Source organism: Ochotona princeps, chromosome 6 (assembly GCF_030435755.1).
Source record: "Ochotona princeps isolate mOchPri1 chromosome 6, mOchPri1.hap1, whole genome shotgun sequence".
Lineage (NCBI taxonomy): Eukaryota > Metazoa > Chordata > Mammalia > Lagomorpha > Ochotonidae > Ochotona > Ochotona princeps.
Genome location: NC_080837.1, coordinates 67,592,845 through 67,620,753, shown reverse-complemented (window position 1 = coordinate 67,620,753; position 27,909 = coordinate 67,592,845). Strand labels below are relative to the sequence as shown.

Sequence of the window (27,909 nt, the reverse complement as noted above, 5' to 3'; positions counted from 1 at the left end):
CTCTCTCTTGCTATACGTTCTCCAACAAAATTCTTTTCACCAAAAAAGTAAAATAGAAAGCTCTAGTTTGGCAGAGTGTTACATGATCTGGCTTACTCTAGACTGCCTGTCAGTGTTTTCATCTCTCTCTCTCTCTCTCTCTAATAAAAGAAGTCTCTACTGGCAGAAATTTTTACGTCTTTCAAAAGAGCTGTGTGTGTGTGAGATTCTGATTTCTGTTGTACTCCAAATGAAAAGTCTGAAACTGGTCTCAGCAGTGAACAAAGATAGTGGGTCCCTGTTATCTGTGGGGATACCAGGAATGCCTGGAAACAGGCAGTACAATACTTTATGGTATTTTCCTGTCCATACACACCTATGATAAAGTTTAATGTAAATTTTGAGCATAGTATAAGGTTGACAGTAACAATGAAATAGAATCAATATTGCATCGTCATCTCTGTACCTAAAACTCTTCACAGCACTCAAATAAACATTGTCTCTTGCATTTCCACATCTCTGATGCCTACTTGGACTTCTACAACCCACATGAGAATACAACTCCTTCATGACAAACTTCTGTACTCCTCACTGAAAAGTCCTTTCTACTTCCTCTTTGATAATAGTTCAGTTATCCATTTAATAAATGGCACTTTAACATTTCCTTTGTTTTTTTAATATCTGTAAGTCTTCTCATACCTAGTTTACCTCTTTGAGGACTAGATAGTATGTCTTCGTTGAACCTCTTCCATAATTTACACAGTAAAAGCATGGATTAATTTTAAGTGTCTTACTATTTATGGTATTTATCTTAAAACTTAATTTAGTAGATAATCATATTTGTCAGTAAATGATAGCTTAATTTTTAAAAATTTGATCTTATAACTTACTGACTGACGTTTTTAAGTGTGTGTGTTATGCTTGTATTTACAGCCCCATGCTGTCATTCGTCATACAATTAGATCTACAAACAGGAATGCCAGAGCTGAACGGACAGCTTCAGAAGTAAATTGTATGTGTTTGTTATACATTTTCCATTGGTGGTTTTGGATGATGGAACTCGGTTTTATACTTTTTATGGAGTAATAAAATCTCATACTGATTGAGGCAATGTATTTTAATATATCAGAATACTTCTAGAGTCTGGTGCTGTGGCATGTAGTAGGCCAAGCCTTTGCCTGCACTACAGGCATCCTGTATGGGCACCAGTTTGTGTCTCGGCTGCTTTACTTCATATTCAGCTGCTTGTTTGTGGCCTGGGAAGGCAGTGGAGGATGGCTCAAGTTCTTGGGTCCCTGCACCCACTTGGGAAGCCAGGAAGAAGTTCCTGACTCCTAGATTTCATAGCTGCCTGGCTCCAGCCATTGTTGTGATTTGGGAAGTAGATCAGCAGGTGGAAGACCTCTCTGTTTCTCCTTCTCTGTAGTTCTTTCAAATAAAAATAAAATTAATCCTTTAAAAGCATAATACTTCTAATAAGATTTGCTTTTCTATTCTTGGTAGAAAGCCCACGATTTATAATTTTTGAATACTTTTCATTTTCTAAGAAGTTGATGGTGCTCATTGCAGACAGTTTGCACTAAGAAAAAACAGAAAATTGGCTTACACATCTTCACCTTGACGAAATCCAGCCCATATTTGATATGTTTTGCCAGATTTCTTTTATGTTTTTGCATGTATGTTTTTACCTGGATGAATTTATACTTAAAAATTTACTTCATGGGTTCTTGTGCGGTATCCTAGGGGTTAAAGTCCTCGCCTAGCATGCACCGAGATCCCACATGGGCACCAGTTCTAATCCCGGTGGCCCCGCTTCCCATCCAACTCCCTGCTTGGGACCTGGGAAAGCAGTTGAGCATGGCCCAAAATCTTGGGACCCTGCACCTGCATGGGAGACCTGGCAGAGATTCCGAGCTCCTGGCTTCAGATGGGCTCATCTCCAGCCATTGCGACTGCTTGGGGAGTGAATCAGTGGATGGAAGATCTTCCTCTCTGTCTCTCCTCCTCTCTGTATATCTGACTTTCTAATAAAAAAAATATTTTTTAAAAAATTTACTCCATGTAGAACTTTCTATGTATTAGCTTAGTCTTTGTAACTGTTATGTTTATGGCATTGTGTTTTTATTAATGATATATTTAGGCAGTTCCCTATTGCACATTTTCCCTGTTTTCAATTTTTATAAATTATTACAGATTTTGTCAATTATTTTTGAGAATTGATTTAAGCCAGAGCTCTCAACTTCTGACTTACCTCTCTAATGTCAGTAACAAAGGTTGGGACAGGACTGATGTAAGGTCCAGAAACGCAATCCAGTCCCATGTGGTTAGCAGGAGCCCAGTTACTTGACCCCTCACTGAAGCCTCCCAGTATCTGCATTAGCTGGAACATGGATTCAGGAGCTGGAGGCAGGAGTGCAAGCTAAGCACTCTGGTACAGAATGCAGACAGCTTCCTAGTTGGCTAAATGTCCACACTGATTTTAGGTGTTTTTGTTATTTTTTTTTTTAAAGATTTATTCATTTTTATTACAAAGTCGGATATACAGAAAGGAGAGACAGAGGAAGATCTTCCGTCCGTTGATTTACTCCCCAGTGACTAACGGCCGGTGCTGCGCTGATCTGGAGCCGGGAACCTGGATGCTCCTCCAGGTCTCCCATGCAGGTGCAGGGTCCCAAAGCCTTGGGCTGTCCTCGACTGCTTTCCCAGGCCACAAGCAGGGAGCTGGAAGGGAAGTGGAGCTGCTGGGATTAGAACCGGCGCCCATATGGGATCCTGGGGCGTTCAAGGCGAGGACTTTAGCCACTAGGCCATGCCTCTGGGCCCTGTTATTTTTTTTGTAACTCAAATCAGCACTACTGTGAATCTTCTTTTGCTAAAATGCTTGAAGGGGAAGATTTATATTTTATTTAATGTTTATTTTTTATTTACTAATCATTGATTTATATCAGTGTCTGCCGCTTACCAAAATTATCTTAAAAAATATTTCTTGGGACTGACACAATGGCTAAACTGGCTAGTCCTCTGCTTACAAATGCTGACAGCCCACACGGGTGTCCCAGCTGCTCAGCTGTGTCCCTAGACCCATGTGGGAGACCTGGAAGAAGCTCCTGGCTCCTGGATTTAGATTGGCTCAGCTCCAGCCTTTGGGGAGTGAACAGTGGGTGAAAGATCTTTTTGTCTCATTCTCTCCTTCTCTCTCTAAATCTGCTTTTTCAATAAATAAAATTTTTTAAATGGGCCTTTTTTGAAAGGCAAAGTGACAAAGTAAGAAAGCTCTTCCCAGATGGCCAGTGGCCAGGGCTGAACCAGGCAAGAGTCAGGAACCCAGAACTCCATCTTCACCCCCCATGTGGACAGCAGATGCCCAAATGCTTGGGCCATCATCTTCTGCTCTTTCAAACACAAGAGAAGGAAGGTGGATCAGAAACAGAGTAGCAGGAACGCACTACTTCTCTGACATGGGATGCCAGTGTCACACAGAGAGGTTTAAGGCACCATGCCACAGCGTCAGATCAAGCACCATTAATTTAGAACAACTGGAAAGCAATTTTGTGTATGGATGAACTTATTAACCTAAATGCGTACTTTGCTTCAAGGGATTTCAAGTAGTTTACAGCAAATTAAGATGAATGACCAATAAAACATAAGTAAAATCATATATTTGAGCTAATTGGAATAATTTCAGAAGAGCATTTTGTTTGAGTTTTCTTAACTCAAAATATTTCCAGCTTCCAGGATACAACTTTAGGAACCCAGTGATTAAGTTAGAATGTTCTCCTGTTAGTCATTCTGATTAGAGCTTTTCATGGTTAAGCCAATCATTCAAGATAAAATATCTTTGTTAATGCCTAAATGGTTACTCTCTTCGTCTGTTACCTTCTTATACAATCTGAGGTGAACTCAGCCTCAAACACTGACCAGAACAGTGGCAATCAAATTGACAACTCCATTATAAACCAGTATTCTTTTTTTATGCAGTTGTATAGTAGTTCATCAATATAGTCTAACTTTTCTATCTCTGATAACTTGAATGTTACATCAGATTTATCAAGGATTTTGCTGTTTCTTCTGTTCTTACAATATCATTTTTAAAAATACTTAAATCTTTGAAGTATTTGGGTACAAAGTATGAAGTATGGATTTCACTTTATTTTCTTTCTTGATGCTACCTATTTATTTCAGCATGGTTTATCAAAAAGTTAATTTTCCAATCACAGATTTCATGTATCATTTTTATTATAGACTAGTAAGCCTATTTCTGAAAATTCCATTCCAGTGCTTTCCTGTCTGTCTGTTCATGTGCCAGTAGCATACTTTTGATAATGTTTTTACAATGTGTGTTACAGTCTTGTAAGACTGATGCTCTCCTGATCCCCGCTCCTTTCTACACATGCACACATGCATGTACACACACGTGTAATATACAAACATTGTTGCTGTTCTATTTGATTATGATACTACGTTGTTTTTGTCCTCCATATAAACTGAAGAATCAGCTTTCATTGCAGTAGAAACTATGTTTTTATTGAGCTCTCATTAAATTTATGAATAAACTTTGGAAGAGTTGCCATGTATATGATTCTCAGTCAAGAGCAAAATAGGATTTTTCAGAGATTGGTTCAAAATTTGTTTCCTCCAGGAGTGCCACATGTGCCACTGACCTTCCTAGAGGGAGAGCTGTGTGTAGGAAGTTGTAGAGTTGAAGATCAATCTGTTGATGATTCGTTAGTCTTCAAATTTTCACACATATTGTTGGAAATGTATTAGGAGTATTTTTGGAGCTTTGCTTTTATTTGTTTAATTGACTTTATGTATCCCTAATTAGTTCTTTTTAAATTTGTTGTTTATTTTTATTGGAAAGACAGATTAACAGAGAGCAGAGAGGGAGAGATCTTCTATTCATTGGGTCACTCCCCTAGTGGCCACAGTGGTTGGAGCTGAACTGATCCAAAGCCAGGAACCAGAAACGTCTTATGGGTCTCCTACACAGATGCAGGGTTCCAAGTTCCTGGACTGTCCTTCGCTGCTTTCCCAGGCCATAGCATGGAATTGGATGGGAAGTGGGACAGCCAGGCCATGGACCCTTGCCCATATGGGGGTGCCAACACTTGTAAGTGAGAGATCAGCCTGTTGAGCCAGAGCACCAGCCCCTCTAATTTGTTTTTCTTTCAGTGTTTAAAACTGAGTTGATAATTTACAATTAATTCAAATAGTAAATAGATGTATGAAGAATTTAAATTAATTTTAAATTTATATATACTCACTACCACCCCAGCAGTGGAGATGGGACATGGCCAGAATCTCCAAGGGCTCCCTCATACTCCTTCACAGCCAGTACTCTTCCCTCCAAGAGTTGCCTACTCAGACCAGGCTGGTCTCTGCTGTGATCTCTCACCATGTGTAGTGATGTATTTCACCACGTGATCATACCACAGTTTGTCCATTCTTCCATTCATAGACACTGTTGTTATGCTTTTTGGTAGGCATGTAATTATTTTTAACTGAGCCCACACTCAGTCTAAACTTGCCAGGGAAAAAATGTGTAGCCCGATGTGGCAGAGCTCACACCAGAGCAACCATAGAGCATGGCATCAGACTCCAGAGAAGAGGTCTGGGATGCTAGACATAGTGGTTTTCCAGTGATGTTTATGTGATGACCTTGAGCAAAATAGCCATGAAAGGGTGAACATCAGCCTTATGCTGTAGAAGCAGACTCGGAAATGTGTTTCTTTGGAAACTTGAAATGTTGGGTTTGGAAATGTCTTTATTTGAAGCTTTGCATCTGGGTTGAAAATTGAGACTGCTTCTGTGTGTTGGTGAATTGCGTCTTCCAGGCTAGAATAAAATGATTCACTCTAATGAATGTGATGTCTTACAGCAGAGTTTATAACAGTCTATAATTTTACAGCATGAGGTTTCTCAGTAAGAAAGCAGTAGAACTCAGGGGGTTATTATATGAAACTCTGCATATGTGGAATATTTTTGGGAAGAACATTGTTTCTTTTTCATTTTGCATTTGTGTGTTAGTCTATCCTCCCTTCCTGTTGAAAGGCAGGGCAGATTTCTGTACTTGCTGTCTGACCCAACTATGTGTGCACTAGCTAAATTGCCTAGTTCTATAATTTTGTTTGTCATCTGAATTCAATTCATAGCCTAGTTACCTAGGAAGAACTACACAGAATTGACACCACAGATAGTTGGGAGACAGCCAAGGAAAAAAATTGAGTTCAAGCACAACATTTGGTTTAATTACATAATTTTAGCTAATTTCTAAGCAAATTTTATTCAGGTGTTGAACTCATACCAAGGACTGACTAGGGCTGCCAAGGGCAGTATCTTTTAAAAGATTTGTTGAATTTATTTTCAAAGCAGAATGCCGGAAAGGGAGAGACAGAAACCTTCCACCTGCTTGTTCATTGCCCAAATAGCCACATTGGCCATGACTGGGCCAGGTTAAAGCTGGGAACCTAGAACTCCATCTAGATTTGCCACATGGGTAGCAGGGGCCTAACTACTTGGTCGTCATCTGCTGTATTCCCAGGTGACTTAGCAGGGAGCTGGATGGAAGCATAGCAGCCTGTACCTGAATCAGCTCTGCTATATGGGATGCCATTGTTGCAAGCTGCAGCTAATCAGCAATGAATGTAGATGTTAACATGCTTTTTCTCTCAAGGATTGCAGTTCCTTTGCTTCCAAACACTTACTTCCTATAGTTTGTACATACACACACACACACACACACACACTTGTGTTACATGGATTTAGTTGTTGGAAGATTAATTCTGATTAGTAGTTGGAAGAGTAATTCTGATTCTTGAAACTTAATTGTGGCTAAAATCTTAACAACTTTTAGAGGATTCCAAAACATTCCTTTACCTCTCCTTACCTTTAAGACTCTAATTTTAGTACATAGTAAATTCTTACTATTAAAGCAGTAATTTATAGCCATATGAATATCTTTTATAGAGCATCTTGGTGCTGCTTGCCAGTTTTTATAATTGTGACAATAAAAAAATTATGTCTCAAAAATTATTCTTAATTACAATTAAAGTACATACTATATTTTATGAGATGTCTTCGAAATTATTTAATTGCAATTTTCTTTTAAAAATTTATTTTTATTAGAAAGGCAGATATTCAGAGAGAAGGAGATATAGAAAGAGCTTCCATCGACTGATTCACTCCTCAAGTGGCTGCCACACCAGAGCTAAGCTTATCTGAAACCAGGAGCCAGGAACCTCCTCTGGGTCTCCTACTTGGACATAGGGTCCCAAGACTTTGGGCCATCCTCCATTGCTTTCCCCGGGCACAAGCAGAAAGCTGGACAGGAAGTGGAGCAGCCGGGAGATGAATTGGTGCCCAAATGGGATCCTGGTGCATGCAAGGCAAGGATTTAGCTGCTAGGTTATTGTGCTGGGCTATTCATTGAAAATTTTATAACCTGGTTTTGCTTAATGTGATTGAATTATGTAGATAATCTGTGGGTTTTGTGTTTTTGAAGATAAGGACAGTGTGATTTCAAGTCACATTGCTTTTTAAATGCATTTTTCCCCTAGTCATCTACTTCTGATGAATTTTTTTAAGATGTCTTTTATGCAAAAAAGGTGCTGTTTAATTTTCTGGCTCCAACAGAGAATTTAGTAGAAATGATAGAAAGATGTCAGATTACTTTCTTTTGATAAATAAAAAAGGGATACTATTGTAGTTATCAAAAAAAAAAAAAAAGAAAGAAAAAGAGAGACTTTTGGTTCTTTCTTCTCTTGTACATCGTTTGTCTCCTTACCAGCATAGAAATTTCTGATTATATTCCTGAGATACCGAACCTTTAATACACTGATTTTATAAATGTCTGTTATGTGTCTTTCAGTTGATAAATTACAATTTGAGCCTCCTCTGAGAAAAGAAACTGAAGCGCGTGATGAAATGGTAAGAACTGTGAATTTTTAAGTAAATTCATATTAAAATTTGAAAAAACTTAAGTGTGCTATGACTACAGAACAAATTAATATATTCTGTTAAGTATCCCTTTTGATAATGTACTTCTCACAGTTTGAAATAGTTTCTAGTTTAGGTACATTTTGATTAGGATACAAACTAGCATGCTGTGTAAACCATTCATTTGTCTCTAGAGTCTGAATGCCACATAGTTATTAACCAAAGGGAAAACAACCAGCTTTAGGTCGCAGGACCTTTTCTCTTACTAATTTTGTAAGGTGGGCAGTATGTTCTGTATCCTTACCTTGCCTTACTATTTTTCAAGTCTCGTATTTGTTAGTACAGCTTTTTATAAAATTGAACTTGTTTTGAAATTGTTACCCTTTCTTTTCTTAGAAGAAAAGAATAAAAAAAGATAGAATCAGTCTAGAAGTTATCTTTAATTTCTAAATTTTAGTTAATAAAACATGGCTTTTAGCATATTTTTCTTATGTTTAATGTATCTCTTCTTCCTTAACACTTAAAATCAGTGCTCTTCTTACTGTAGATGTCACTGAATTTAAGAAATCTTCAGGTTCCATGCCAAGAGGGAAAAGGAGTATATCAATCAATAAATAAAATTTAATAATAAACTCTTCAGTTCTCCATGCTTAAAGGGTTAGTGACACACCCAACTCAAAGATATTTTTTCTCTTTTGCTTTGGAAAATGCTAGTATATGAGTCAAAAGAACTTGTCACATTTGGAGCCACATTTAGTGTGTTTGTGGAATTTCTAAAATTTTTCTCAACTGGTAATGAGTCATTGACCTAGATAGGTCAAATGACAAAGCAAAGCTAGCTGAATATTCAAAAAGTGATTGAATACCAAGATAGTTAGTAGTAATTACACTGGTATATTCTTCTTGGAGCAGATAGAAGTTACTGTCTGGTATGGAGTAACTTTTGGTTTTTTTGTTGTTAGAAAGTAACATTTTACCACATTTTTAAAATCTTTACAGGGAGTGTCATCAGACCCAAACTTTGTATTACATTGGAATCCTTTTGTTGATGGTGCAAATACTGGAAAGTAAGTAGTTTTCTGATTTAGTTATTTTAATTTGTGCATAGGGACTGTATTGGGTGGATTTTTTTATTTGAATTTGAATTTTTAGTTGAAATAGTTCTGTGTTGTCAGTGTGAATAGCATCATGTGTTGCTTAGTAAGAATTCAGCTTTTTTAAAATAAAAATGAACATAATGATGTAATGCAGTGAAATTTGAATCATCAGGCCAAAAAAAAAAAAAAGAAATCATGGAGAGTTAGGACACAGGGGGATCCTAGACCTGTCTTTCTTGAGAAGTTCTGTCTGCCTTCAGTGAGTTATTGCTAGACTGTTTGTGCAGTAACCCAAATAACTCTGGAAATACAGATTCCTGGGTTCCAACCTTAAGCTGTAGATTTGGGGTTCACAAAGTATGACCGGAGGACCAGAACTAGCCCCTTCTTTGTTTTGATATACCCCATGCTCTAAGAATAGTGAATTTGACTTTTTAGTGTTGAAAAAAAGTTTAAATACTATTTTTGTCATATATGGAAATTATCTCAACATACAAAAATGAAGGCTTGTTAGGGTGCAGCCATGATGAATTGTGTATTTATAGCTGCTTTTGTGCTGCAGTGGCAGAGTTGCATAGCTGTGACCACTGTGTATGTCACAAAATCTACAGTCTTTACTTAGTGATCCTATATAGAGAAAGTTGCCAATACTCTGCTGTGGAAACTGTCTTTGGGACTGGAGTGTAATAATTGTAAAAGCTTCAGGAATTATTGCAGTGACTTTGCATAAGTGTAGAAACCAGTGAGTTAGGCTAAATCTGGTGTTTCTCAGACTTAAGTGCCTGTTGTATACGTGATGAGCTTAAATTGGAGATTCAGGGGATCTGCAGGTTAAGCTATAGCCTGCAGTGCCAGCATACCATATGGGTGCCTGTTGGCTTTTCTGGCTGCTCCGTTTCCAGTCCAGCTCCCTGATAATGTGCCTAGACGACCTGCAGAAGATGACCCAAGTGCTAGGGCCTCTGCATTCACATGGGAGACCTGGAACTCCCTGCCTCCTAGCTTGGACCTAGCACAGTTCTTTCTTTTTTTTTTTTTTTATAAGTTTTTTTTTTTTAAGGATTTATTCATTTTTATTACAGCCAGATATACAGAGAGGAGGAGAGACAGAGAGGAAGATCCTCCGTCCGATGATTCACTCCCCAAGTGAGCCGCAACGGGCCAGTGCGCGCCGATCCGATGCCAGGAACCTGGAACCTCTTCCAGGTCTCCCACGAGGGTGCAGGGTCCCAAAGCACTGGGCCGTCCTCGACTGCTTCCCCAGGCCACAAGCAGGGAGCTGGATGGGAAGTGGAGCTGCCGGTATTAGAACCGGCACCCATTTGGGATCCTGGGGCTTTCAAGGCAAGGACTTTAGCCACTAGGCCACGCCGCCGGGCCCAGACCTAGAACAGTTCTAACCATTGTGGCCATTTGGGGTGGTAACTAGAGGATGGAAGATGCATTCATATTCTCTCTGTCCCTCTCTCTTTCTCTCTCTGCCCTCTCTTATTCTTACCCTGTAAATCTGATTGTCAAATAAATAAGTCTTTTTTTCAATAAAATGGCTATTCTGAGTGAGCACTTCTACAGGGTGCATTTTTAAGAATGTATGTTCCTGGGACATACTAGTGTTGCTGGGACCACACTTTTGAGTAGCAAAGGATTTAAAAATTACCTGTTTGAATTTATGTACTCCATTTCTGGAAGTCTGAGTCTACTTTCTACTAGTAAATACAGGATCTTTTAATTCTTATTTTTCATTTCACAGTTTTGTAAGTATAGGGTTTCCCCTTCCTCCTTCCATCTCTCCCTCCCTCTTCTCCCCGTGCCATTGTCCCCTGTATCTTACAATAATATAGTCCTTCAGCTATAGTCTCAACTCCAACATACTGCTCTTTATGTATGTCATGATATTGTAGGTATAAGCAATGGTAGAGTCTAGTATTTTGTTGTCAAGAACTTATTTTTAATTAAACATTAAATCTAGCAAAATATACTATAATGTAAAAAAGACTTTTTAATCACTTTATAAACTCTGCTTTAAGTCCTAGTAATACGTTTTAACAAAATGAGGTCCTTGGTCTTTCTAAAAGCATTATCCTCTACATAATGCTCTTAATGTCTTTCATTATATCTGGTATTATAGGTAGATTTTTTCTTAAAAATTTATTTTATTTTATTGGAGAGTCAGATATACAGAGAGGAGAAACAGAGAGGAACATCTTCCATGCATTGATTCATTCCCCAAAGTGGCCACAACGCTCAGAGCTGAGCCAGTCTGGAGCGAGGAGCCAGGAGCTTCTTCCGGGTCTCCCACGCAGGTGCAGAAAGCCTTGGGCCATCCTCGACTGCTTTCCCAGGCCACAAGCAGGGAGCTGGATGGGAAGTGGGGCCACCAGGAAATGAACCTTCATCCATATGGGATCCTGGCATGTGCAAGGCGAGGACTTTAGTCACTAGGCTCCCACACCAGGCTCAATTTTAATACATATTTAATAGCATCTATTTATATTTTGCTCATTTATTACTTTCAAAATTGTGTTTTTATATTAGATCGACCTCAAAACGTGCGATCCCACCCCCTCTGCCTCCTAAGGTAAGCTACTTTTGAGCAGTAAACCTTTGGTTTTGTAATTAGAAATATTTTGGTCAATGTTATTCAGAATTCTTTAACAAATATTTAAGAGAAAGGTAATATTCAACAGGAATATGTGAATATTTAAAATATACAGTAAGGAAAATTTTGTGACAAATAGAATATTTGTAGTCACTATTTGGAAAAGACAAAAATCAATATTGCTCATTTGTGAAAATATTTGAAGAGGAGCCAGAGTTCATCATTTGTCATTCTCTGTTATTCCTGCAGGTGGACATCTTTGTAGAGTCATGTTCCATTAAGTCTTCTTCCTTGTTTGTTTCTAGTTATTAAATATTTTGTTGATTGTTGACATAATTTTGTTTATCAAAATTGCATCAGTTGTGGATTGACGCTGATTAAAAATCATGGCAGATTGCTGGTTATATGAAGTGAACTCAACTCTTGCTTACTTAAGCCAGTGAATGGAACTGCACACAAAAAAAGAAGAGGATCTATTCTCTCCTTTCTGAAGTATTTGTGGCCTAATGGTAACTAATTATCTGTGTTTCTTAAAGTATGTTTTTATTTTCTTATTACTAGCCAAGGATCAGCAGTTACCCTGAAGACAACCTCCCAGATGACGAAAGATCATCAACCATAAAACGTTGCCCTGATTCAGACAGCAGAGCTCCCCATGTGCTCAGAAGACAGAGCAGCCCAAGCTGTGGTCCTGTAGCAGAGTCGTCCTCTATTGGTATGGCTGGCAGTGTCAGCAGCCCTGGAGTGCACACAGCTAGATACTGTGATCTGGGTAAATAAATCAAAGTAAACACTGGGAAGAAATCCACTTCACTCTTACCTTAAATAGTATCTTTTTTTCTTAATTACATGAGAATTTAAAGTTTATTGAAGCTTTGAATTCCATGTGATGGGCTATAAATAGATTTTACCCACTTCAACACTGCTTTGACTACTCGCTGAATATTATACAATCCAGCAGGATGAATGTGTATTTCTTCCTCCAAAAGGTTAGGGGCTTTATAGTTCACACCTATAAGTTCATAACATCAGAGGAGAAAATGCTGTGTATGTCTCCCACACCTATGATAAGTAATAGAAGACCAGATTTTTGAAGAGGAAAGGGCAAACAGATAGAGGAAGTGCTTTCTTGTAGAATAGGAAAGGATTTGTTGAACCTTCAGAAGGTAGACCAGTGCTGACCAGGCCTTCTTGCTAAGACATGAGTAAATGCATCAACTCAGGCCATCTGAGTTGTATTTGAAGTACCATCTACTATGGTGTAAGTTTGACATTTAAAGGGAATTTAGGACTAAACATAAAGTTCAATTATGAAGTCTTTGAGTCTCAGCATCCATATGTCAGCTTTCATTTTTGTCACAATGTGGGTGAGAATTTTCTGTTTCCCTAGATTTAAAACACTGCTGAAGTTGCTCTGGTACCTGTACAGGATCTAGAAAAATATACTCAGGATAAATTAATTCATCTAACAATAGAAAATATTCCCTTATTGGTGTGGGTGGGTTAAGTCACTGCCAGTGTCATGTGCATCCCATATGGGAGTGCCTGGTTTAAGTCCTGACTGTTCCATGCTTCCGACCCAGCATCCTGCTAATACACCTGGGAGGCAGTGGGTGATGGGCACTACCCAGATTCCTGCTACCCACGTGGGAGACCCAAGTGGAATTCCTAGTTCCTGGCTCCTGACTTTGGCCTGGCTGAACCCTAGTTGTTGTTGGCATCTGGGAAGTGAATCAGCATTCGGAATTTCTCTGTCTCCTTTTCTCTTTTCACTCAAAAAATCTGAATAACATATTTCATAATAAAGGATCACCCAAGTGGGAAATAGTAACTAAAGAAAAAAAACCTATTTTTCACAAAAAAGTGCTCTCTTTAAGTATGATCATTGACCTTTTCCTTCTGGACTTTCTTTAGGAAATGGGGATGGGATCTCCAAGCTGATGAGTGAAAACACGGAAGGATCAGCACAAGCACCGCAGTTACCGCGGAAGAAGGACAAACGAGACTTCCCTGTGGGTATTGAGAGGCCTTCTGGAATTAGCTGCAACTGTTAGCATGTTTATTATCTAAGGAGCACAATCTCTTCAATTCAAGAATTTAAATAAGTGAATTTTTAAGGGTTTATGGAGTCTTATATTAAAAAATTATTTTTCTTGCAGAAACCAGCCATCAATGGCCTTCCACCTACCCCAAAAGTGCTGGTAAGAAATGTTTTTATGTGAACTGTTTGCTATTTTTTCTGTCTTTAGAAGCAAGCAGAAGTAGGTTTGCTATCAAGTGCCTTGAACCATTGAAAGGAATTGGATATATTTGGAAGTTAGGAATCAAATCATGTACTCTTACTTGAGTGAATTAGTTCAGATTTGGCACGTTGAACTTTTCCTAAATACTGACAACTGTTCCCAGATAAAATCACAAAGGCTAACTTAATTTTATCATAATGGCATCAGTTCACTTCACTAGTGGCCTCTGTTCCTAAAGCCATTTTCACACTTTTTTCACAAGGACACTGGACTGTACACTGAAAAGGAATGGGAGGCACGTGGTGGTGCTCCAGCCACTCACGGGAATGGTGCTGCAGAAAGTAGACTTACTTAGTTCAAGTCTGACATTCGTATTAGTCTTTTTGTCTGTTGTAACTATTTCAGAGTTGTGCTAAAATTATACTCACAATAACATTTTTAAATAAAATCATCATTGTTCCACAGTCATAATTGTTACTCCTAACAGAAAGTATTGACTTAAAATTTTTATACTGTATTGTTGGCAAATCTAGATATCATGGTAAACTTGTTGTTTTTGCCTTTTTAATTAGTATATTGTAGTAGGAAAGAATGTTGGTAGACATTGTTGGTAGAAGGAATAAAAGTGTGTCCAAGGTATAAATTATTTTGGGGATGAATCCATAAGTACCTGAAAATAAGAGTAAACTTGACATTTCATAATGCTCTTAGGTATTTTCTAAGAAAATATAAAATTGTCTAAACAAGTCAACATTTCTTTCTTTATAAATAAGATGGGAGCGTGTTTTTCAAAAGTTTTTGATGGCTGCCCTTTGAAAATTAATTGTGCAACATCCTGGATACATCCTGATACAAAAGGTAAAGTTTCTAATTTTATATGCATAAGTAGTAAAAACATTTATGTATATCCTTATGAAATTTTTATGAAAGGATCCTTGCAACCAGTGAATTGAGGTTTATTTTCAAAATATGACCTTAGAAACTAAAGGGTACAGAAACCTGCAATAATCTGTACAGATAGTTTTCATTTACAGACATTAAAATTAAAGAGTGTACAGGAACTATTCTGTACTGAAGAAGACTAAAAAGATACCACAATTGATTGTATCCATGAAATTTCTTTCACCATCCAAAGATTGTATAGTGATAATTTGTCAGCTGACTCTTTTATAAAATCTGTAGATTTGACAGTTGTATTGCTTCAGTGTTAACATCTTAAGGTGTATATATATCTATATATATCTATATAGATATATATATGACATTTGTTTAAAAAATGAAGTAGACACTGAAATATGTAGGAGTAAAAGAAATTCAAGATTATAATTTAAACATTTCAGAGAACAGATTCTACTTATGAAGAATGAAGGATCGAGCAGACACAATTCACATGCTGAAAGAATCTGTGTTTTAACCCAAAATCCATTTTTTGGTTTTATTATCCCAGTAATATCTTTAAGCTGATATTCAAGATCGTATATTTTATCTTAAGCTTCCTTAATCTAGGAAAGTTCTTCATCTTTCTTTTTCTCCTAATTTTCACTTCTTTTGTAAAATTTCCCTTATTTTGGAATTGTCTAATGAATCGCTTAGACCAGGTTTATGTTTTTATTTTTAGGACAACACAAATATTATAGTGCTGTTCTCAGTACTTCATTCATTAGGCACATGATAGTAGCTCGTCCAGATACTATTGATGTTGATCAGTTAGTTAAACTGATAGACGTTAGCTTTGTCCACTGTCCAGTTACACTTTTTGCCTCTCTGTTTATGAAGAAATTGGTGCTGTGCCAGGTAGAGGCTCACTTGCTCTTGCTAATAAGATTTCTGCTCACTAATTTCACTGTCCATTGACAGTCCATAAGCACTTGTTTTTTCTATACTCCTTATTAACTTATGTACTTGTATTAGTTGGCACAATTTTTTATTTAATTCAGTAAGATACCATCTACCTATTAATTGATTTTTACACTTAAATTGTCCCAGAGTCTTTGAGCAGTGTTAGATAATATCCTCATAGTTTTTTGAGTATTTTATAGCACAGTAAGATATCTTTGTTCATCTTAAACTCTCCTTGCCTCAGAATAGGAATCTTTCTTTTTTCCAAGAAGTTCTAGGTGAGTTTTTTTGTGAAAAATGGTATGTAGAAACCAAGATTTGGCCTTTAAATGTACTCATTTTTTTCTAGTGTGTCATGATTTATACTTTGTGCTTGGTACATTTTCCTTGTTCAAAACATCATTTAAGATTCCGTTGCAAAAATTCATTACTGCAGTAGAAGAAATGAAAGTAACATTGAAGGAGGAGTGATTATGTAAAGATGAAGTCTGAGAGAATTCATCTAACATATACTGTATTGATAAAGCAAGAATTGGAGATAAGATTTTAAGAAAATTCCCTGATTTTAAAAAATGATTTTACTTGGATGGGAGGGTGGATAGATGGATGGATGGATGGATGGATGGATAGATAATTGATTTTAATGCCATTATAACATAAAACCATTATTTCAGTTAATGGTTTCAATAGTGATCATAAATTTTGGTAATTTATCAACTATTTTAGATCAATACATTATTTTTGGAACTGAAGATGGAATTTACACATTGAATCTCAATGAGCTACATGAGGCAACTATGGAACAGGTAATGACATACAGAATAAAAGTAGTATCTTAATTTTAAATCAGTTTGTTGGTCTCCAATTTGATTTTTAGGAACTAAATATTTTTAAAAACGAAATTTTTCCATAAATGTATTAAATTTTTTCCACAAAAATGTCACTGATGTCTTGAAAGATGATATAGTTACTTAAAAATGTTGTTAATTTGGAAGAGAGAGAGAGAATGGAAATTAAGGGGGTTAATTATCTTTCTTCATTTTTCTGTAGTTATTTCCACGAAAGTGCACCTGGCTCTATGTCATCAATAATACTTTAATGTCATTATCAGGTATGTATGTAATGGTAAAGAATAAACTATATGATAGAAAAATGTAAATTTATTAACCAAAGAAATGTAATTTTAATGTTCAGTGTTTTAAAATGTGGGTTTTCAGTCTGTGTAACTGCAATGAAGTGCAATAAATGGGCTTCGTAAGTATTTCCTGCTTCTTAGAATGGGACGAAGCTTTGAGCATCTGTCTTCGGTTAGAGCAGTGCTTCCCAAACCTACCCAGCATCTTGGCCTCTGGGTGGTAAGGCAGTGACTGCCCTAGGCCATTCCCTTCCTCAAGGCCTCCTGCTTACCTGGAGAATTGACATTCTGGAAGGAGAAGAAGCAAAGGCACCCCTCTTTTCTGTGTGATCTCAAGCAAGTCATTTACCCTGCCTCAGCCTCAGTTTCCTTAATTGTAAAATGAGGGCAATGGGTCGGGAATGTACCGGCAACCCATATGGATGCTAGGTCTAATCCTGGCTTCTCCACTTCCAATCCAGCTCCGTTAATGGGTCTGGGAAAGCAGTGGAGGATGGCCCAAGAACTTGGGACCCTGTGTCCACCTGGGAAACCTAAATGAAACTACTGGTTTCCAGCTTTGGATCAGCCCAGCTCTGGCTATTGCACCCATTTGGAGAGCGAACCAGCAAATTGAAGATGAATGTTTGTCTGTCTGTAACTTTTTCAAATAAAATAAATAAATCTTTAAAAAAAAAAAAAGGACAGTGGGGTAACTGTAATAGTCTCATGACATCATTGTGAGGATGAAATGAGGTGTGATATCCAGTGTGCTGAATTAGGTATGAGACCTTCCAGAGGTGTCTTCTTTTATTTCATGTTTCTCTGCTAACCCTCTGGGATAATGCTTGACACTCTTCAGAACAAGTCAGCTCCAGAAGAGCCTTGTGTAGCTTGACTTCTTGTGCTTTTCCTTTTTTCTGCTTATTGGTTGTTGGGAGTTGAAAGGCTGGGTGGGTAATATTTTGAACTTCTTAAAAAATTCTTGCCTACCGAAAATATTTCCTTATATTTTACATTTAAATGACTACCTCTAGGTTTCCTGACTGAATCCATTCTGTTAAAAGTCCACAAAGTTAATTATTTTTTCTGTCTAGTAGAGGTTTGTCAGATATACAGGTATTCCGCTAATTCCATCATTTATGGAGAACATACTGTTTTCTTGTGCTTAAATGGTTTCTAAAAAGCCTCAGAACCAGTCCCGCAAAGACAGTGTCACATGTTACCACTGATTTGTGGCAGCTAATGTGTATAGTACAAATCATTTAATACATATGAGTGAAATTGACACCTTGGGATTTTATTAATGTTATCTATTTTCTTAACAGAGATCTTCCTACTTCTTACTGAACTCTTTATTCATTATAACCCTATGACCATCAAGTAGATTAAAAACATGTTATGTCAAAAAAATGTTTAAAACCCTTTCTTTGTGAGTTAACGGTTGTAAAGTATAGGCATGTAAAATCATTTTTCTTGATTTCTCTGGCTGTTTTTGTTCCTTTGTCTTTGGAAATACACTTAAGAACTACATAGGCTACATTTTATCTGTTTGTAAAATTTCTAAGCAGGTGGAAAGTATGCCTATAAACTGATCCTTTCCATAGCCTTGTTTAAATGACTGATAAAAACAGGTAGGCAGCAGAGCTCAGAAGCAGAAAACGTTCACATGCATTTGTGAGCACATTTGGCTGCCCAGCTACCTGAGTAGCTAATTATAAACAGAAGAAAGAGAGGTGAAACACCATGTTATAATACAGAGTGCTCCCAATCTAAGAACATGCAGAGCACATTTGGCTGCCCAGCTACCTAAGTAGCTAACTATAAACAGAAGAAAGAGAGGTGAAATACCATGTTATAATAAGGAGTGTTCCCAATCTAAGAACATGCAGAGACTTTTGTTAAGGATGATCATGTTTTCTAATACTAATACTAATACTAATTCTAATACTGTTTTATGTTGTTATATTCACCATACCGTGAATAACAAATTAAAAGAAGCTGTTTACCATATCACACCCTTCTTAAAATGGCTGCATTTCTGATACTATGAAGTTGTACTCCTGGTGTCATGTATTGTAGCTTATAATATTGGTTTTATTTTCTTAGTTTTTTAATATGTTATATCTGAGTCTTCATTCATGGTCACTTTTTATCATAGTTTCCTGTGTTATACTAAAATAATCACATGGGCATCATTGTCAGTCAATCCATAGCATAAGATTTTATATAACAGTGACCACCAATTTATTTTTCTGTGGTGATTATCACCCAGATCAAGTGTTAGAATACACTTGATTTGTGTATTTCAAAACATTCACCTACTTGCTTGAAAATTACTTTACCCATTACTATCTTTCAAGGTAGCATTAACTGAGTTTTTGTTTTATGTGTGTTTTTCTGTATTGCTTGGCTTTTGGAACCTTACTGGACTCCTCATTTTAGAAGGTAATTGCATTTTCTTTAGCTTGAAAATTGTATTTATATACTGTAAATTGTAGTAATAAAAATAACATGTTTTTCTTTTATAGGAAAAACCTTCCAACTCTATTCTCATAATCTTATAGCTTTGTTTGAACAAGCCAAAAAACCAGGATTGGCTGCCCATATTCAAACTCATAGATTTCCAGACCGCATACTGCCAAGGTACAAAATGTCATTTTTTGGATGGTAAAGGAAATTAGGATCTATTTTTAAGACAGATGGATTTAAAAAAAAAAAGAAGAAAGAACAGAAAAAGAAACTTTGCTTATCCAACACGAAGCGTCTAAGGCATTGTTATGATACAAATTCTCAGACCCTACCTCTGTCCTCTTAAAATTGGGTTGTATGGAGTCACAGAGTCCAAGAAACTTCTGTTTTGTTTGTTTGTTTTTTAGCCTCCTTAGTTTCTGATTCATATCCAGCTGGTTCTTAAGACACTATTTCCCAGCAAATAAGTTATATGTAGCTATGTATATATGTGCACATATATGCGGTTGGCGTTGACCTAGAAGTTAAGATGCCCCTGTCATGTATTGAAATGCTGGGTTAAATAGAATCCTTACTCCTGAATCCAGCTTCCTGCTATAAAAGACCCTTGGAAGGCCTGGGTGACATTGTCGGGCAGCTGCCATCCACATGGGAAACCTGAACTTGCTCCCAGCTTCTGAAGCTATTGGAAACATTTGGGAATTGAATAAGTGATGGGAACTCATAGCTTATTTCTCTGTCTTTGTCTCTGTGCCTCTGCAATCAATAGATAAATGTTTAAATAGATAATAACTTGCTATATATAACCACTATTGTAAATACATTTATAATGTCTTATGTTTTTAGAAAATTTGCTTTAACAACAAAGATTCCCGATACAAAAGGCTGCCACAAGTGTTGCATAGGTAAGTGCTATTTCTCAAACTGCATAGTTTGAACGTAAAGAATTTTTAAAATAATCTGAAGAGTTTCATAGAATCAAATAGGAAAACAGATTTTCTTTTACTCTGATTTTGATGAAGAATGGCAGTGTCATTTAAGCACACAAATGTATAGAAATAAGGCCTAGAAATGCTTGGAGCTAATGGCCTTAATGTTTACTCAGAGCACAGTGCCCTAGAGTTTTCAAACCATAGTGTCCAACACTGTATGTCTGATATCATATCTTTCATTTAACACCATCTACCCATGTTTGATGAATATTATTTACAGTAGTTTATCCAGCTGTGAAGTTAGAAGGGTCCACACAAGACCCTGTTTACCTCTGATAACAGCTGCACAAGTTTGGTGGTGGTGAGGTTTTCTGAAACTACTCTCTGATTCAGAAATTGCTTATAAAGCCTTACAGTATTCCATGAAAGGATGTTCATGGTTGCATGAAGTTATTTCAGGGAAAATCTACAGATTAGAATCAGCTAAGGGATGAGGCATGAGCTGTAATTCAGTGTAAGTACCATATGTAGCAATTTGGTTGTTCCTTCATTGGAGAAAAATGGACAGTGTGTGGCAGAATGCACAAGCATTGTCCAACAGGGAGCTTATTTGAGCCTCATTATGCCCAGTTTTTATTGGGGCTCCATCACCAATGTATAATTGATCGTGCACATGGCTGATCTCAATAGCCAGTCCCTCCATAGGACAACTAATCCTACATGACATAGAGGCCATGTCTGAATTACACATACTGTCCAACTGTCCAGTGATCTGAAACCCCCAAAGACATACCCATCAATCATGACATTCCAAAGTTTTATGGATTCCATTTCCCAGAAATGTTAAGAAGCCTCTTCAGGGGCTAAGTTAAATTGTTTAGTACCTAATTTTCTTATTTCACTTTGTAAACAGCCTCATCATGTTAATTTTCTTTTAAGATTTATTTCTTTTACTTGAAAGAATAACAGAGTAAAAAAGGGAGGGGGAGAGAAAGTCTTCAGTCCAATGGCTCACTCCCCCAGGTTGGCAGAAACTGCCAGAGTTTACCCGGTTCAAAGCTGGGAATCAGGAGCTACTTCTGGGTCAGTGTGCTGTGGAATAAAAACATTTAGCCACAAATAAACTTCATTCATAAACTCATTTTGTGACCATTTTTTCTAAGGAGAATTTTATCCAAATCTGTTAACAGATTCTCAAGATCAATGAGTCCAAGAGGTCTAGAAACTTTATAATTTAAGATATAAACTCAAGTGATGTTTTAGAACTGAATGCAAACAGTTGCTTTTGTAATCAATATATTGCTAGGAGTCAAATTAGGGAAAAAGACTAATTTCATCTTTTGTATCTCTGAGTTAGGAAAGTTATATCAAGATGAATAAATACAAGATGAATTAATTATTTTCATCTTGCCTTATACTGAAAATGAGGTCATGTATTGTAGTTACCACCTAGCCCTTCCTTCATAATTCAACATTTTAGTCAGTTTACTTACAAAGCAGGTTTTCATGTTGCATGTGATATCTTCAGAAATGTTGCATAAAATGTACATGATTTTTTTTTAAAAGTCATAGTTTTCAAAACTTTTTTGCAGCAAAAATAAAGTTGTTAAATCCTTTTTTTTAAATGAGTGTTTTAATAGTTCTCCTTGATACTAGTATAAGTTATCCAATTTTACTAGCATAACTGTTTGGACACAGCGACCTGTATTGTATGATGTAGCGATTCACTCTGCCTCATGCAACCCAGCCTCCACTGATCAAGACCTAGCGTCTTTCCAGTGTTCCTGGGAAAGCAGCAAAGGATGGTCCAAGTACTTGAGACCTTGCCACCCGTGGAGGAGGCCTGGATGGAGTTCCAGCCTCCTGACTTTAGCCTGTCTGAGCGCTAGCTGTTGTGGCCTTTGAGGGAATGAATCAGTAGATGGACGATGGTCACTCTCAGTCTCATTCTACCTATCAGATAAATAACTTTAAAAAAAAATGAAGAAGAACCTAGCATAGTGAAGGCACTGAGAAATAAATGTAGCTAATTTAAAAATTGAGATAAGGAGAAGTGAAAATGTAACAAAGCTTTTTTGCCTACTCTTGTCATACGAGGTAACAGAATCAATACTTTAACAGCTAAATAATCACGTCTTCCCTCCCTCTATATTTTGGTTTTGATATCATCACGTTTCATTGTTTCTTCCCTGCCCTGCCTTTATAATGAAAGCTAAGTTAACTTTTAGGTGAGAATCATTCAGTTGTTGCTTTTAATTGCCTAAATATAAAGATATAAAGATACTTGTTGTTCTAAGTATGTCTTGGTTTTTTGTTTGTTTCTAGTCAGAAATCCTTACACGGGACATAAATACCTCTGTGGAGCTTTACAGTCTGGCATTGTTTTACTCCAGTGGTATGAGCCTATGCAGAAGTTCATGTTAATCAAGGTATATATAAACTTAGTATATCTATATTTTTCTCCAGAAAATGCTCTTATATGACTCAAGCTAAAATTATAAGGTCCCTATACTATTATCTATGGAGGGTGAGCACATCTATCATTGTTTACGTACATATTTATGTTTGATTGGGAGATTTTTGTTCGTTAATTAATTTCCAGAACCATTACCACCATAAAGGTCAACATGGTTAGTTCTACAGAACTGGCCATGAGTTAGATAATAAGAAAAGGGAAGCTGTTCTCCTGACTTTATTCAGCAATAGTGTGAATTCGAAGAGAGTTGCTGAATTACAGTTCTGTTGTTTATTTCTTGCAGCACTTTGATTTTCCTTTGCCAAGTCCTTTGAATGTTTTTGAAATGCTGGTCATCCCAGAACAAGAATATCCCATGGTCTGTGTAGCTATTAGCAAGGGCACTGAAGCAAATCAGGTAGTTCAGTTTGAGACAATCAATTTGAATTCTACATCTTCGTGGTTTACAGAGATTGGCACAGGTGAGTGTTTTTGCCTCATGTTAGGATATTGATGCTTTTCCGCAGGGGGGGAAAACACCGTACTTAAGTGCAACTCATGTGGGCACTTTTCAAAAAAATTGAGTACAAGTTTCCCAAATAAGTCCTGGGAATGATGTATATATGAGATGTTATTTTCTCTTGATTTTATTTCTCCATAAACTTTCAACAGCCCTCACATGCTTTATGATGTCAGTTTGCCAGAGACATTTTGATACAAATTACTTTACTAAAGAAAATGTCCTGACATTCAGAAATCTTAGTTGTTACCAATTACTCTATACACTTGATAGATTTTCAAACATACTCTTCAAATTTTGTTGCTTTCTCAAACAACAAAAGTTTCCTTTTCCCTAACTTATTTTTTCCTTTTCTTCCCCAACTTCTTAGAAAATTTAGTGTGATTTAAATGGAAATTTCACTGGTGTAGCCTTTAAGCTTTTCTATTTTGATGTCTCTCTTTACATTCTAGTAATGATTAGTGGCCTAGGGTTTTTGTCACACAGCTCAGTGAAGGCTTTGAAAAGACAGGGAAGTTTATTCTCAGACTTTGAAATTGAGATAAATCAATAATTGTGTGTGTGTGTGTGTGTGTGTGTGTGTGTGTGTGTTTGCAGCCTGCTAACATATATGAAGTGACAGGGGCTCCCCATTTTGCCATTTCCAGTTGGTTGTGCTAGCACATTCTCATTGTTCATCTCAGGTTTATTAGTCCATTAGTCCATTTTAACATACAAAATTCAAAAAAACTTTAGTTATGGCTGTTCCCTTACTGATGGCTATTGCATTCTTTACGACTTTGTAAAGAAATCTGCCATAAGTGTTTTAGCTTTGACATTCCTAAGTATTTCTTGATTTTTTTTATAACATGTAGGCAAAATTATAAGAACTCATTGTATGTTCTACCTATCAAAGCTAAAACAGAACCTGCACTAATGTCACTTTTAGAATCAGTATGAACTGAGGGGTCCTTATAAATGTTTAATATAGGGTCTTGGGAAGCGGCTGTTTTTTATGGTTGCCAATTTCTCTGACATAAATGCTCCTTCAGTACCAGTTGTAAATTGTGAATAGGGTATCATGTGCACAGAATTCCTGAAAAGCTAACAGCCATCCAAGCTAGTTTCAGCACTGGGCTTTGAGCACAGTCTCTAAGAACCAAGTCATAATTTCCAGTAGAGTAAGAGGGGACTGTTTTCTGTACCTTACACCCTGACCCCCACCTGGCCTTTCTGTTAGTATGTTGTTTAGTATTTTAGGTTGACTTGGGGACTACACTGCTGCTATAACTAACAAAGATGTAAATGCCCTCTTAATTATCCTGAGAAGCAAACACCATAGGTAGAGATATTTCATTATTAGGTGGCTGCTACTCAAAAGGAGGATTTGAATCAGTTTATTTAAAAACCAAAATGAGGGCCTGGCATGATAGCCTAGTGGCTTAATTCTCACCTTGAATCTGCAAGGATTCCATATGGGCACAAGTTCTTGTCCCAGCTGTACCACTTCCCATTCCAGCTCCCTGTCTATGGCCTGGGAAAGCAATGGAGGACAGCCCAAAGCCTTAGGACCCTGCACCCATGTGGGAGACCAGGAGGAGGCTCCTGGATCCTGGCTTTGGATCGGCTCAACTCCAGCCATTGCAGCCACTTAGGGAGTGAACCAGAGGATGGAAGATCTTTCTGTATCTCCTCTCTGTATATCTGCCTTTCCAATTAAAAACAAACAAATAAATAAATCTTTAAAAAAAAAGATGATGATGAAACCCAGCTATCAGCAGCTGCCTATGTTACCTTGTACCTAGGCAAGTGTCAGAGTGCTGGAAGAAAAACAGCCAATAGCTGGCTGGCATTCTGGACCTGGTTCATGCAGTTCTATTAACTGAGAGCTTGGTGTTTGCAGAAATCTAGACTAGCAGTCCTAAGGCAGGCTGCTTCCAGCAACTCAGGGTTCCACCACATAGTGTTTGGCCAGCCGCAGACAGGCCAGTGGCCTCACACAAAGATCCTAGGAGGACTGCTCCCACAACATGCCATAGCACTAGGCTAGGGGTCTAGAGCCTTGAGCCAGGGTGGTGGTGGGAGGTAGGTGTCCCACTAATGTCCTTCAGCAAGCCCAGAGCCTGACAGATCCTAGGCATGGATGCTAGACAGGCTACATCCATGCTGTGCTACTCTGCCATCTGAGTAGGACACACCAACAGCACACCACCATGCTAGTCCATGAGCTGAGACCAAGAACCTACTGAGGTTTGTGGGGGCACTGATGGTCTTTGGCATTCAGTTGTCTGACAGGTCCTAGTTGGGTCAGATATATGGCAAGCCACCACTCCAGGGTGGGAGTAGCTGTTCCAGGGCCTGACAGGTTGTTGTGGTTGCACCCACAGTGAATGACTCCACTAAGCTGGGATCCTGAGGCCAAAGTCCTGGGAGGTCCCCTACTGGTGGCCTTTTGCAGACCAAGGACCTGACAGGTTGTAGGCTGGCCAAACCCATGCCACCTCACTGATCTGGGAGCAGTAACAAGCCAGGGGCTCAGTGGATTCTAGGCAGTCTTACCCAGGGCAGGAGGCTGAGGCCAGAGTCCTGGAGGATAGCCACTAATGGCCTTTGCCCTCATCAGAAAGCTCAAGCTTTCATACCCTGTTCTCAGACATAATAGGATTTCAAATCTCAGGGACCAGAGCAGGAAGGCTGTCCTGGCATCAGAGCATACATTGCGTGTTGTGCCGCCTCCTAGTCTGAGTCCTGTGTAGGGGGGAGGATCATGCCCAGATACACACAAATAATGAATCAGCCTGCCCCTGTGAACCAGCTGAAGGCCTCAGATGCCACTCCAAAAGACAAAAAGAGACCAACAACTTCTTAGAGTGGCAATGACAGTGGCAGGGACGCAGGCATTGACACTGGCTGGAATTTCTCCAGCTCATGAGATAGCCATCTTAGATGAGCTCTCTCTCTCTAGAGACTTCTGAACCTGGTACATGCAAGGCTTACTCCCCTGATCAGGAAGTAACTACAGAAGATGAGATGAATCTACATCCTTTAGCAACTGTTAAAGAATAAGGATCAGAAATCTAAGTGGCGGAGGGAGGCAGGGAGGGAATTAAATGGGACAGGCAGGTAGCTGGCTTGGAGTCACAAACTGGAATCCACACACCTCCTGCCCTATGTAATGCTCTCTGCCTACCTGTTAATCACATGAGCTCTTTCCCAGGATGAACCCTCCTGTACCTAGGACGTGGGGGTGGTTTATGTAACCAGTCCCCTCCAGGCTCATAAGAATACAGGCAATGGGAAGAGATGCTCTCTTCTTTCCCATAGACAAGATGAAAGTAGAAACATCTCTGTTCCACCTTTTTTTTCCCTGTTCACTCTATCCCTGAATAAAATAGATCCATGTGTATCTGTGATTTCCTTAACTTTTAAATAAACTTTACCAAAAGCAACAACAAAAACAAGATTAGGGCCAGCATTATGACACAGTGGATTAAATTGGGATACAATGCCTGCACTCCATATGGGACTGCTCCTTAGACTTACATTTGTGATCCAGTTTCCTGTTAATTTGCTTATGAAGTAGCAGCTAATGATCCCTGCCACCCACAGTAGATCCAAACGGAGTTCCTAACTCCTGGCTTTGGCCTGGCCTAGTTCCAACTATTGTGATCATTGGGAGAGTGAACAGGGGGAAAAAAAGACACACATTCTGTCTCTCTGTCTCTGTCTCTCTTTCCCCCTCTCTCCCTCTCCCCTCTCCCCTCCTGTCTCCTCCCACTCACCCAACCCCTCCAACACACTTCCCTTTAAATATAAGCCACTCAAGAAATGGGCACGGGAAATGGGCAAACACTTCACAAAGGAACAAACCCAAATGGCAAATAAACATATGAAAAAATGCTCAAGTTCCCTGGCAATAAGGGAAATCCAAATTAAAACATCAATGAAGTACCACCTAACGCCAGTAAGACTGGCCCACATGAATAAAAGCACCAACAACACTTGTTGGCAAGGTTGCGGGGAAAAGGGAACCCTACTCCACTGCTGGTGGGGCTGCAGGCTGGTACAGCCTCTATGGAAATCAGTATGGAGAACATTCAAACAACTCAAATTCAACATACCGTATGATCCGGCAATAGCACTCCTAGGAATATATCCAGAACACTTGTTTTATGAGAAACCAACATGCACTCCTATGCTCATAGCAGCACAATCAGTAATTGCAAAAATATGGAAGCAACCAAAATGCCCATCAACAGAGGATTGGATAAGAAAGCTATGGTTCATCTACTCCATGGAATACTGCTCAGCTATTAAAAAAAACAAAATGCAGTTCTTTGTGGCCAAACAGGCCAAACTGGAAACCATAATGCTAAGGGAAATGAGCCAATCCCAAAAGGTTAAATACCACATGTTTGCCTTAATTTAAGATGACACGATGTTATGTATAACAAGTTATGTTATGAATGTTATATGTTGTGTATAAACTAAAATGGAAATGTCAATGAGGTGGTCACAGAAGGTGGTTAAGAACTCGCATTTACTTTTACCATATTGGTTACTCATTACTATGTCAATTAATTCCATAATGATGTAAATTTTTGCTGATGGTATGTTGGAGCTTTTAATTGATCGGGATGATACTCTGCTGGCTCTGTCGTCAGACCAGAGAGGGTATGCCTAAGAAGCCGTTGAACTTGACTGGACAATAAGATGCTGGACTCTATGTTCAGTATATGCTTGCA

General features: G+C 38.1%; 1 protein-coding gene across 2 annotated transcripts in view; it reads left to right on the top strand.

Annotated features, from left to right (window-relative positions):
• MAP4K5 (mitogen-activated protein kinase kinase kinase kinase 5) overlaps positions 1-27,909 on the top strand; it is a 107,145-nt gene that overhangs the window by 65,780 nt on the left and 13,456 nt on the right. The window contains exons 14-27 of one of the 2 annotated variants that reach the window (XM_058666402.1): positions 913-991; positions 7,847-7,905; positions 8,914-8,981; positions 11,547-11,589; positions 12,172-12,325; positions 13,525-13,622; positions 13,770-13,811; positions 14,627-14,711; positions 16,419-16,498; positions 16,743-16,803; positions 19,338-19,452; positions 20,125-20,183; positions 22,536-22,639; positions 22,970-23,147. In XM_058666402.1, coding sequence (XP_058522385.1) covers positions 913-991; positions 7,847-7,905; positions 8,914-8,981; positions 11,547-11,589; positions 12,172-12,325; positions 13,525-13,622; positions 13,770-13,811; positions 14,627-14,711; positions 16,419-16,498; positions 16,743-16,803; positions 19,338-19,452; positions 20,125-20,183; positions 22,536-22,639; positions 22,970-23,147 — 1,225 coding nt within the window. Of the gene's footprint in view, positions 1-912; positions 992-7,846; positions 7,906-8,913; positions 8,982-11,546; positions 11,590-12,171; positions 12,383-13,524; positions 13,623-13,769; positions 13,812-14,626; positions 14,712-16,418; positions 16,499-16,742; positions 16,804-19,337; positions 19,453-20,124; positions 20,184-22,535; positions 22,640-22,969; positions 23,148-27,909 lie in introns of both variants that reach the window. The other variant, XM_058666399.1, reaches the window with a different exon arrangement.